The sequence below is a fragment of the Populus alba genome, chromosome 5 (assembly GCF_005239225.2).
Source record: "Populus alba chromosome 5, ASM523922v2, whole genome shotgun sequence".
Lineage (NCBI taxonomy): Eukaryota > Viridiplantae > Streptophyta > Magnoliopsida > Malpighiales > Salicaceae > Populus > Populus alba.
In genome coordinates, this window is record NC_133288.1 from 2,022,462 (window position 1) to 2,035,547 (window position 13,086).

The 13,086-nt window shown below is 30.0% G+C and overlaps 2 protein-coding genes across 3 annotated transcripts; both read left to right on the forward strand.

Moving 5' to 3' along the window:
- Positions 1–589: 589 nt before the first annotated feature.
- LOC118047644 (cullin-1) lies at positions 590–3,498 on the forward strand. Its single transcript, XM_035056990.1, has 9 exons — positions 590–727; positions 1,403–1,540; positions 1,677–1,773; positions 2,150–2,323; positions 2,415–2,462; positions 2,547–2,753; positions 2,844–2,921; positions 3,045–3,128; positions 3,213–3,498. The coding sequence occupies exons 2-9, from the start codon at positions 1,407–1,409 to the stop codon at positions 3,249–3,251; spliced, it is 861 nt and encodes a 286-aa protein (XP_034912881.1). The 5' UTR covers positions 590–727; positions 1,403–1,406; the 3' UTR covers positions 3,252–3,498.
- A 7,126-nt stretch (positions 3,499–10,624) lies between these two features.
- Positions 10,625–12,856, forward strand: LOC118047645 (shikimate O-hydroxycinnamoyltransferase-like). Of its 2 annotated transcripts, none has more exons than XM_035056993.2 (3): positions 10,625–10,753; positions 10,969–11,385; positions 11,838–12,856. In XM_035056993.2, the coding sequence occupies exons 2-3, from the start codon at positions 10,969–10,971 to the stop codon at positions 12,750–12,752; spliced, it is 1,332 nt and encodes a 443-aa protein (XP_034912884.1). In that variant the 5' UTR covers positions 10,625–10,753; the 3' UTR covers positions 12,753–12,856. The 2 variants fall into 2 exon arrangements, with proteins under 2 accessions (XP_034912884.1, XP_034912883.1); XM_035056992.2 differs by having other exon boundaries at positions 10,652–10,820.
- The last annotated feature ends 230 nt before the right edge of the window (positions 12,857–13,086 follow it).

Below are 13,086 nucleotides of genomic sequence, written 5' to 3' on the forward strand. Positions count from 1 at the left end.
ACTCACATTATATTTTACTGCCACTTTTCACTCAGCAACTTAGCCTTTACTATCATAATTATAAAAATTGACTTTATCTTACTTGTCAATCTAGTAATTTATTGACCCAAAATGTGGTTTACATCAAGTTTTACTTGAATTTTTTATATATATATAATTAAAATAACATTGTTTAGAAAAATATTTAAAATAACATCATTTCATATTTTTATTTTTTAAATCATAATTTATAAATTAATTTATATATTAAACCACTTAATTCTCAATCTTAAAATCGGATGAATTTAAGTTGTTTTTTTTTTATATATATATAGTTATGGCTATCATTATTTATGCTTTATTGAATTTTATTTAAATTAATTCAAACTATTTTTTAAATTATTTTGTATATGAAAATTATCAAAGTAACATGTTTTTTTTAATATAAATTTAACATAATAATATTAAAAATTAAAAAAATATTATTTTAATATATTTTTAAATAAAAATATTTTAAAAAAATATAAATAATTATTACATAATAAACAACAGCCTATGGTCTATGGATCCTATCAACTTGCACTTTAAGGTGGCTTCTCCTTACAAGTATATGCAAGCCCCACCTTTCCCTTCTACTTCCCCTGCAAGCTGTTTTCCCCTATAAGTATAAATGCAAACCCCACTTTTCTTTTCACTTCCTCTCTCTCTGCTGCATTTGATTCTTGTTTTCACTCTTTTGCTTAACCAGGTAGTTCTTGAACGTATTTTAATTGTTTTTGGCCATTGATCACGTGGGTTTTAGTGAATATTATTACAATTACAATTTGTAATTTTGATGGTTAAAAGGTGCAAAATTTGTGATGGGGTTTTGCGTGCAACGTAGGAAAAGAAATTAGTTTCTAATTTGTAATCTCTTAAGATTTCCAACCAGCTTGATATAAATTTCCATGCTTTGAGTATTTTTTTGCGATTTTTCTGTCTGGCTGCGAATGTCCAATTATTAATCTCTCCAAACATGCTTGATACTGCTGGTTGTATGTTTTTTGGTATATGAGGTCACCTAAAGTTTCATGCTTTATGGATATTGATTGAATCTTGAATTAGTTCTGGAATGTGTGCTTGTATACTGTCTCCTATGGCAGTAGTCTCTTGATATTTTTCGCTACAAGTGTACTCCTTTTTCAGGTCTTAATTAGAGAACAGGACCTTGGATGTAGTTTGTTTGGTATAAAGTTTAATTGTCAACGCCAGAAACTTTCTAGTCTGTTCAAAGGGTTTTGGATGCTATTGTAGACTTTAGAAATTCTATTTTTAAAAGGAAAATGAGAAATAGTCGGATGAGTGTGCAATACAGATATGCATGCTATCTCTTTCTTTGATTTTGAACTGCGATCATTACAATTTTAAATGTTTTCGACTGCAGCTAAATGAAGATGGATGCTGACATGATGTTGAATGAGAAGCTAAAGAAGATAGATGATGTAATCACGAAGAAGAAGATGATCATGGACGGACACCCTGTGATTCCATTTACACCTGCGGAAAAAATGATTGCTTATGAGTATCCTGCAATATGGTTTACTTACATGTCGAAGTTTGATATCTTGATTTTTTTTTTCTACTTGACGAGATAAATCAATATTCCTGAATGTGATTTTAGTTGCCGAGAATTGGCATATCCTTAACACTTGTGATAGGTGTGTATACAATTTGTGCACAAGGAAGCTTAGGGACTCTTGCAGCCTGGTTTATGAGAAGTATACGAACTGTTTCAGTGAGATAATTCAAGAAAGGGTGAGATTTCTACCATATATAATCAATAATTCTGTCAGTTTCTTCGCTTCTGCATAATTTCTCTGGTAGAATTGGCTCTCATGTATCTTAAACGTGTTGGCTAAGAATGTCAAAGTATGAGAAACTCTCACTAGGACATGCTCTCAACAGGATAATTTTGCAAGATGCTTTACTCATGATTATGCATACCCAATTTTGTTTTCTCTAGCTATCTAGCTTAGTCTAGATTGGTGGTCTTTGTAATTTACAAAAGTGGAGAAATGAGACGTGGCAGTTGAGAAGGGTTTCAATTTCTTTTGCTTTCATCTTTGTCAAAGTGCAATGAATATAATAATGAACACATCCCGTTGTTTTCCATCCTTGCATGCTCTTTTAGGTACTTCCAGTGTTAATGGACAAACATGGTACAGAACTTTTAACAGAAATCACGCGATTATGGCTGGAGTATAAGGAATTGTTAAAAAGCTGTGCAGACCTGGATAATTTCTACATCCGTAGGAAAAGACATCCATCACCTGCTGACTCCATGAGATATTACTTCTGCAATTTGGTAAGTAACTACATGAAGTAGTTTAGTTCTTATTCTTGCTTCTGTTCCCTTACACTATTTGGCTGAGCATCATATCCAATCTTATTTTCAGGTCTGTGATGAGCTATTCAGTAAATTGCAGGAAGCAATGATGAGGCTGGTCAGTTAGCATTCACTGGTTGTTTCATAATGGGTTGTCTTCTTTCTGAGGTTGGTTTAACCCTGCATATGACTTTACTGGCAGATCATTCAAGAGCGTGAAGGGGGGCAGATTGATCGGAACCTACTAAAGAGGGTACTTGATTTCTTTTTAGAGGCTGGAGGGAATGGAACCACGGACTATTATGAAAAACTGGAGCAGATAATGCTAGCAGAAGCTGCTGCTTACTACTCTCAGCTATCTTTGGAGTGGTGGTTTTGGGGTGATTCCTTGTCCAATTACCTGCGGAAGGTTAGTAATGCTTGAAACTTTGGCATCCCAAAGAAGTCAATTCTATGTTTATGTAACAACCTATAATTCGTTCTCTTTCTATTTTCTCAGGTTGATCGGTGCTTGAACCAGGAGGAAGCCAGAGCAGAGTTCTACCTATCCCAGACCACCAAAACAAAATTACTGGATGTACAGTGTTCTGTATCTCAGTCTCGTAACATCATGAATTGCACATAGGATGGCAAAAGGAAAACGCTTCTCAAGAGTTCGGTAAACTGATTTGATCCTACACTGATTTGGTTTTTGTTGCAGGTGATGAAATATGTTTTGCTGGAAAGAAATGCAAAGAAGTGGGCTCAGAAGCAAAACGCCGATGGGATGGAAGCTGAAGATCAGGTAATCTTCAATTTACATGATAAGTTCATGATAACTAAGATAATTGAAGTTGTCTCTAAACATCAGTTAACCATTTTCATGTAGGAGCTGTTATCCAAATATGCTAGCTTGAAGCTTGAATAGGAGGATAGCTCTGCTGCCATTGTTGCCAGCTTCGCATGAGTGATGCCTGCGCCTTGGAGCTTTACAAAAGAATCCGAAATCCACAGCTGGTGGCATTTCAGGGTGTATATACGAATATGAAATCCTTTAATCTAGTATACTATCGTATATATGATCTGTAATCCACCTCTCCTAAGTTTGACAGTGAAGTTAACTTACTTGCTGGGAGTTTTTCCTAGCACAAAATCTTCTGTTGAATGTTTTATGATTCCTGCTACATTATCCGGAAGGAAGGACTCTGGCAGTTGGCCTCTGGTTAGGCTAAGCAAGTTGCTTGGGGTTCTTAAGTGGGGAATGAGGGTGCCGGCCGAACTAAATCATCATTTTGACTCGGGCGGTAAATCCGTTGTTTAATAAATATATATTAAATTATTTTAATGAAGTATTTAAAAGGGTCACAATAGTTTTTTTTTATATATAAACATATTTTTTAAAAATTTATTATTGTTATCGATATAATATATAAAATAATTAGAAATATACTAAAACTGTTTAGTGTTTCACTTTGCAGTCCATAATAAAACGTTGAGTAATTATTTTTTATTTTTTTATTTTTTATGCGTTTAAGGTTTTTTCTTTTTTCTGTGTTTTTTTATTTTTTATTTTTTTTAATTTAGTTTGTTAATGTTAATTTTTTTATTTAATTATCAGACTTTCATAACACGGATCCCGGGTTTAACGGGTTAACCTAGTTTGACGAGTGAACTCGGAATTTTATTTTTGTTTTTTTTAATTAATTTTTTTTTATTTATTTTAGTTTGTTAATGTTAAATTTTTTTCTATTTTATTATTGGACTTTCATGACATGTATCCTTAGATTGACGGGTTCACCCAGTTAATTTTAGGTTAACCCGTTAAGTTTTTTTTCTATTTAGTTATTAAACTTTCATGTCGCGAATCCCAGATTTGACGGGTTAACCTGGTTTGAAGGTTTAACCCAATTAATTCAGATTTTTTTTCTTTTTCTTCATTAGTTTTTTTCTTCATGTTCGTTTTTTTTCTTTGTTTTTTTTTAATTAATCTATTTAATTATTATATTTTTATGACACGACCTTGCAGTCAAACCCGCATCCAAGACTCTTGGGTCCGATGTTTCAACCAGACTCACTTAAACTTAAGTAATGTAAGTTTAATATTATTATTAATATTATAAATATTACTCTCGGGTCAATCGTTGTATTTAGACCCAAGGCTCTTGGGTATATCTTTGCATAAAGACCTAATATTCTTAAATCTTAGCCTTTTTTGATATTTTTTATGAAAGAAAAAAATTAACCCGTAACGTATGTCTTTTTTTTCCTTTTCTTTTTCTTTTTAAGCTTTTTACTATGAACTGCACAATACATTTCACAATGAAAAAGCAGATGCTTTTTTTTTTTTTTGTCTTCTTTCATTGTTTTTTTTTTAACTTTTTTTTTTTATTTTAATTTGTTGGTATTAACTTTCTTTCTATCTAGTTATTATATTTCATAACACAGATCCTAGACGGGTTAACCAAGTTAATTTAAATTTTTTTCCTTTTCTTCATTAGTTTTTTTCTTCCTGTGGGTTTTTTTCTCTTTGCTTTTTCCTTTTTAATTAACTTTTTTTTTTAAATTTAGTTCATTAATATTAAATCTTTTTTCTATTTAGTTATCACAGTTTCATGACACGAATCTCAGGTTTGACGAGTTAACCCAGTTGATTCAGATTTTTTTTAGTTTTTTTTCTTCCGATTTCATTTTTTATTATTGTATGCAGTTCACAATAAAAAGACCGATGCTTTTAGTTTTTTTTTTCTTTTTATGCCTTTCACGATGGACTGCACAGTGCAGTCAACGGTGAAAAGGTTGATGCTTTTTTTTTTTTCTTTTAAATTAATTTTTTTATTTAAATTGTTGATATTAATTTTTTTTCTATTTAGTTATCAGACTTTCATGACACAGATCTCAGGTTTGACGGGTTAACCCAGTTAATTTAGATTTTTTTTCTTTTTCTTCATTAGTTATTTTCTTCTTATAAGTTTTTTTCTTTTATTTTTTTTTCTTTTTAATTAATATTTTTTTTATTTAATTTTGTTCATCATTATTAATTTTTTTATTTAATTATTGGTTGATACCTTTAGTTTTTTTTTTCTTTTTGCTTTTTTGTTGTTTTTATATAAACTGATGACTTTTGTTTGTTTTTTTTTAAATAAACAATTTTTAGTTTGTTAATGTCCATTTTTTTTTCTATTTACTTGTCAAATTTTCATGACATGAATCCCGGGTTTGACAGGGTAACCTGGTTTGACGGGTTAGCTCAGTTAATTATTAATATTATAAATATTATTTTTGGATCAGGCGTTATAGCCACACCCAAAATTCTTAGGTATAGATTCATAAAAAAACTTAAAACTTTTAAATTTTAGTTTTTTTTATATATTTTTTATAAAAAAAAAAATAACTCACGGCATCGCACAGGTTTCATGGTCATGACACAGCTAGCCCGGGGGAGGGGCCCACGAACATTCAACCTCATCCGTGGAATTCACATGTTTGCAGTAATGTAGCAGGCATGCATGCATCTGGAGACCACTTCCTCGTTGGAAGTGTTTTTTAGTACAAAAATTTGTTTTTATATAAAAAAAAATAATATTTTTTTAGTATTTATAAATGGTCTTGATATGTTATATAAAAAATAATTTTAAAAAAATAAAAAATATTATTTTAATATATATAAAAAATTTAAAAAATAATTACTATTATTCTTTCAAATATTCCAATTCAATAAAAAAAATTCTTTTCATTATTTTAAAATCTAATATATTAAAATAAAAAACATTTTAAAATGATTTTTAATAAAAATAATAATTTAATAGATTAGAATTGTTTCTTTTATTCAACTATCAAATGTATTTTCGATTTAACTTGATCTCATCCGATATTACATATATGTTCTTAAGAACATACTATTATATATATTGACATGGCGATTTTAAGAGAATAAATTAGTGATTTGAATATTTAATTCTAAAAAGTAACCCGACACTTGTACAGTCCACTTCACAGGTGAAACAAGATATCCTTTTGTCAACATGTAGCCATATACTTACAAGTTTGTACTTGAGATTTGAAAAATATATTGATTTAACTTTTTTTTTATTTATTTGTATTTGAGATTTGAATGGTATAATTTCAGGTTTGTTTATATTTATATTTGAATTAATATTATATTTTAAAACTAATATTTTGAATTATTAATATTATATAATTATAAATAGTACAAATCCATAATGGATTACCGAATATCCCGAAATAAAAAAATACCATTATAATTGAGAAAAACGGAAATAGGAGGTGGGACTGGGCGGGCATCAAGGAAGAAGAAGGACAATCAAAGGCAGTAAATGTCCAATAATTATCGGTGGCAGTACAGAGAAAGAAAAAGACAGAACATCCAGAGATGGTGGCAGGCACCGCATTGAATGCCGTAGATGCTAGCAGTCTAGCACAGTTTTATATGCCTTTTCTGACAAGGAATCTTCCTTAGTGGTGAAACTGTAGACACGAGACTTGAAATAATTTGGAGCAATCCACAATATTTAGTGAAGAAAGATACAGTATTTTCGTCACATGATTTAACTTTTTTGTTAATAAAAAGCAAAAAAAATTACAAAGCTAAATTCTCTACCAACTTAATATTAAAAAAAAAACCAACAAAGATAATTTTGAAAAGAAAAAAAAAAACATTAGAAAAAACGTTGTAGCAATTGACAATGTTTTATGAGGAAAACTACAATGTTTTCCCCAATAAAACAAAATAAAAAACAATTTAGAGAAATACTGTAGCAATCCACAGTGTTTTGTGAGAAAAACTACAACACTTTCCCTATATGATTTAACTTTATTGTAATTATAATTCTTAACCAACTCAATATTAAAAAAAAATCGACAAGGATAATTTTGAAAAAAATCATATGGGAAAACACTGCAGTGTTTTAAGGAAAAAAAATTACAAAGCTAAATTCTTAATTAGCTCAATATTAAAAAAATAATAATCGATAGAGACAATTTTATACAAAAAAAAACACAAAAAAAGAAAAAAAACCATGTTAGAAACACTATAGCAATTCACAATGTTTTGTGATGAAAGCTACAATGCTTCCCCACATGATTTAGCTTTATTTGTAATAACTTGTAATTGTAATTCTCAAACAACTCAATAGTAAAAAAAATAAAATTGACAAAGATAATTTTGAAAAAATTATAAGAAAAAAAAACCATGTGAGGAAAAACTGTATCAATCCATAGTGTTTTGTGAGGAAAAACTTGTATTTACTTGTAATTGCAATTCTCAACGAGCTTAATATTTAAAAAATAAAACTGACAAAGATAATTTTAGAAAAAAACATAACAAAACAGAAAAAAAAACATGTTGAAAAAAACACTCTAACAATCAATAGTAATTTGCGAGGAAAGTTACAGTGTTTTCGTCACATAGTGTAACTGTAAAGTCTGTAATTTTTAATCAGTTCAATATTAAAAAATAAAATAAAAAAAGATACTTTCAGAGAAAATCATAAAAAAAAAAACCATGCTGAGAAACACTATAGCAATCAACAATATTTTAAAGAAAAAAATTACAAAACTAAAATATTAAAAAAAATCAACAAATATAATTTTGAAAAATAAAAAAATAAAATAGAAAAACTATGTGAGAAAACACCGCAGAAATCCACGGTATTTTTTTAAAAAAATTATAAAGTGAATTTTTTAACCAATTCAACATTTAAAACGTACAATTAACAAAAATAATTTTAGAAAAAAAATAAATGAAAAAAAAAAGAAAACAAAGGAAAGGTGACATAAAAATGGAAAGTGATTTTGGAAAAAAAAAAAAAAAAAGAAAAAAGGGAAAAGTTGGGAAAAAATGCAAAAAAAAATAAAAATACATTGTTGATTACTGTTGTAACTCAGAATGTTTTTGGCTGTGGGGAACAGTGATTCCCCACACCATTTAAAGTATTGTATAATGTTTTTAAGATTTATTTAATATATTTATATTAAAAATAAAAAAATATTGAAATACTAAAAAATAAATACTAAAAAAAACAACTAACTGCTGTATTTTTAAGGATTGAACACCCTATTTAGTAAGAGCATCTCCAATCGGAGAGGCAAATGAGAAGGCAAAATAAAAAAGTTGTCCTTTTAGCTTTTGTTTCTTAATTAAGCATTCCAACGCATCAGCCAACAGGGAAGCCAAAATGGCTCTTTAAATTAAGAGGAGCATCTAATTTTATAGCAGTTGGTGAACATTATTTTTTTTTTTCTTTAAAAGCAAGGAAAGAAACTTGTTCTTGTTTTAAATTTTTTCAAAGCATGAATTGTTTTTTAAAAAATTGAAAATCAAAATTTAAAATATTAATGGTTTTTTCAAAGTTTGAATTTGAATTTACTTTTAAAAAATTAAAATTTTAACAGTAACATATAAAACTGAAAATTAAAATATTCATATAAATAAATTTTAAATTTAATTTTTAAATTATATTTTTTAACTTTCATATTATGTCATTAAATTTTATATTATTTTTATAAATTACTCATATTAATTATATAATTAATAACACCATAATTATATTATATATAAAATATCTAAATTAGTTACATAATTATATAAAAATGAATTTAACATAAAATATATTAAAATATAAATGGATTTTCTAAATAGCTTTTTACCATTGGAATGCATATAATAAAAAATGCTATATTTATATTATTCAAAAAAGCCATTTTATCAGTGTAGCTTTTCAATTTGGCTTTTTGCATTGGAGATGCTAGAACATCTCCAAAAATGCTATTTTGAAAAGCTAAATTGATAAAATAACATTTTGAATAGTATAAATATAGCTTTTTTTACAATATCTATTCCAATGGAAAAAAACCATTTGAAGAGCCATTTATATTGGAGTGAAAGAAACAAGTGTTTTATTATTTCTTAATAAGTTTGATGATATTTTTTTTTCCACATGGCTATATTTGATTGATTTATTTTTTAGGGGCCCCACTTTATTGGTTTTGGCTCTTTGGAAAGATATGTAGGAATAACATTTGTGGGAGAGAAAAGGCATTTTAGCATTTTGTTTGGTTTTCCCCTCGGAGTGTGCAAAACAAGTAAATAAAAGCTAAAATATTAATTTTTTATTTTTGGCTATCCATTTAGCTTCTCCATTGGAGATGCTCTAACACTTTAGGAACATGGATGAGTGCGTGTTTTAAAAATTTATATTTTTTAATTTGTTTTCTTTATATTTTTTAATTTTTTTAATATGCTAAAATTAAAAATAATTTTTTTAAAATAAAAAATACTTTTTAAAAAACTTATTATCAAACTCTTAGGCCCCGTTTGTTTGTTGAAAAATAGATCTCTTTTAGAAAGTGGTTTTCTTAGAAAATGAATTCCTGAAAAATGAATTATTTTCTGATGTTTGGTAGTGTCATGGAAATTAAGTTGGAAAATATTTTCTAGTGTTTGGTTATATCATGTAAAATGAATTATAAAATAACTTCTTGATATTTTTTTAAGTTTATTAAAAATAATAAGGAGTAAATCTTATAAATTAAAAAGTTGAAGGAGAATGAAATTAAAAAAAATATATAATTTCATAAATTATCTAAAATAAAATAAATAACAATCAAATTAATAGAGTTTTAATCTAACAGATAAAAAAAATTAAAAGATGATGAAATTAAAATAATAATAATTAAAATTTTATAAATTATCTTAAATAAAATAAATAACAATTAAAAGAATAAAGATTAAATCTGATACATAAAAAATTTCAATTAAAAAAAAAAACAAAAAATTAATGACCCTTTACTTTCAATCACCACGTTCGAGCTATGTCCTGTAATATTGTCAATGTAAATGTTGAATCTAAGAACCAAAAGAAAAAAAATAAATAAATAGCGACCGCAAATTGTACTTTTACCTTGCACAGTATAGCATCTCGATGGATATAATCGCGGCGATAGAAAAAACGTGATAGCCACTGGAGGGTTTGCTTTCTCTTTCTCTTTCTCTGTGGTTTCAGATGATGTATATTAGAGGTTTATATAGTTATTAATTTCAGGGTCCAAAAAATTAGTTGAGGTGCGCGCAAACTGGCTCGGACACCCATGTTAAACTAAAAAAAAAAGGGTGATAGTAGAAAATTGTTTTCAATTTGAAAAAATAAATTAGAAAAATACGGTTGAACTGCAGCGTGCAAAACGCATCGAAATTGTTTTCAATTTGAAGCTTCAAGGCTGCCTTCACTCCCTCGTTTCTTCCTTCCTTTTTTTTTTTTTTTTTTCTTCTATAAATACGAGTGGTCGTCACCATCTGCGTACAAAAACCCCTCTCTCCTCCTCCTCCTCCTCCACTGAGCGCGTGAGAGTTGGAACAAGTTTCTCTTCCTAATCCTAATAAGTATAATTTTATTCTCTACATAGGGCCGCAGGGTACGAGGAATCTCTCTCACTATTTTTTTTTTTCTTCTAAGAAGAAAATTCTAGCTAGGCGAATAAAGTATGAGTTTAATATTTAATTCTGCTTCATCAATGTTTAACATATACTGCAATGTACTAAGCTAAGCAACATGGAGTTGATTTTCAACAATTTAAACAGCATATATCAACAGACAGGACTTTAACATGATTTTGTTGCAAATATGCAGATGGTAAGAGTTGCAATTCGAATAAAAGAGTCAACTGTCGTGCGACCTGCCGAAGACACGCCGGAAAAAAGCCTATGGAGCTCAAATCTGGACCTGTTGGTGCCAATGGTACACATCCCAACAGTATACTTCTACAAGCCGGTCAATGGTTCTTCCACTTTTTTTGACCCTCAAGTGCTCATGGAGGCTCTGAGCAAGGCTCTTGTGCCATTCCACCATATGGCAGGGAGGTTAGAGAAGGATGAAAATGGTAGGATGTCGATATTGTGTAACGCCAGAGGGGTTCTATTTGTCGAGGCTGAAACAAGCTCCACCATTGATGAACTGGGGGATTTTACTCCCCGCTCTGAGATGCTGCAGTTCATTCCAGAAGTCGATCGTTCAAGCATATTTTCCTATCCTCTACTACTCGCACAGGTGAGTTTTATGATTTCTTTGGATTTTGTTCAAAAGTATTGAAACTATTTGTGTTCTACAGTGTTTTTTTACCAATCCAAGGCAAAGTACTCGTAGCATGGGAAGGATGTGTAAGGATTAATTATAGAATATATCACGTGAGATGCAAAGAACCTGTTACCAGCTTTAAATATTCGAAGACAAATATTTCACTTGAGTCAGCACGCATATCTAAATTCAGCTAAGAAGTTATTCAAGATTTTCTTTATTTATCTTTTTTTTTTATTCCTTTTTATTTAGACTATGACTTTCAATTTATTTAGAATTTTATTTATTAGCATTTTTTTTTTGTATTTAGACAGTAGTTTTATAGGCTACTCGGAGGAAGAGAAGTTTTTTCTATATTGAAAATGAAAAAAACTAGTTTTTATTTTTATTTTTTATGATTGACGTGCTGTGTATGTTGCTAACAGGCAACCTTCTTCAAATGTGGAGGAGTATGTCTTGGAGTTGGCTTACACCATATCTTGGGAGATGGAACTTCTGCAATCCATTTTATCAACTCGTGGTCTGAAATAGCGAGAGGACTATCTCTTACCACCCCACCGTTCATTGACCGTACCTTGCTTGACGGTCGAGCTCCGCCTATCCCCGCTATGCACCACGTAGAATACGACCCCCCTCCTACCTTGAACACCCATAACTCCGGTGACCAAACCCTAGAAATCCAATCAAATCCGAAACCCACTTGTGCAAAAATCCTAACCATCACATTTGATCAACTCCAAACCCTAAAAAACAAGTCTAGAAAAGACGTTGGTGAAGGCACTATCAACCACAGCACCTTTGAAACCCTAGCAGCACATATTTGGCAATGCACCTGCAAGGCACGAGGAATCTCCAACGACCAAGCAACAAAACTACACATTCCAACAGATGGGCGATCTAGATTGAACCCACCATTGCCAGCCGGATACTGTGGCAATGCTCTTTTCACAACAGCAATTTTAGGTTTATCAGGCGAAATCCAATCAAAGCCATTGGTGCATACCATAGCGAAAATCCGTGGAGCATTGAAAAGAATGGACAATGAATATTTGAGATCAGCCATTGATTATTTGCAGGTCCAGACTGATTTAGAAGCTTTGAAGCGAGGGCCACACACATTTAATAATCCAAACATCAATATTGTGAGTTGGATGACAATGCCGATATATGATGCTGACTTTGGTTGGGGTCGACCCTCTTTTATGGGGCCCGCAGTCGTTCTCTTCGAAGGCATGGCATACATAACTCGAAGCCCAAGTAATGATGGGAGCTTCATGATATTTATTTGCTTAGAAAGCAGTCACATGGAACTCTTCAAGAAGTTCCTTTACGATTTTTAATTCGCAAGTTCATCGACCTGTATGCATGGTACTATAACCTAAGTTGCTGTCTTCATCCTTAATGAATGTTTTATGCAGAATTTAATGCTTTTATTTACAAGTTATCTGAGATTGACTGGAATTCTTCTTTCTTTCTTTTTTCATATAATCCTCATCACTTTTATCTTTTTATTGCTGTGAATTAATTGATACAGCCGGAAGACACCCTAGGCTAGCTGCGCATTTATGCTACAAAACAACCATAAAGGATATCCATGTTTTCCCTACAAGAATTTTGTGGAAATAGTAAGGGGACAAGATGAAGTGTTGAAGGATGGAATATTCTATGCACTTC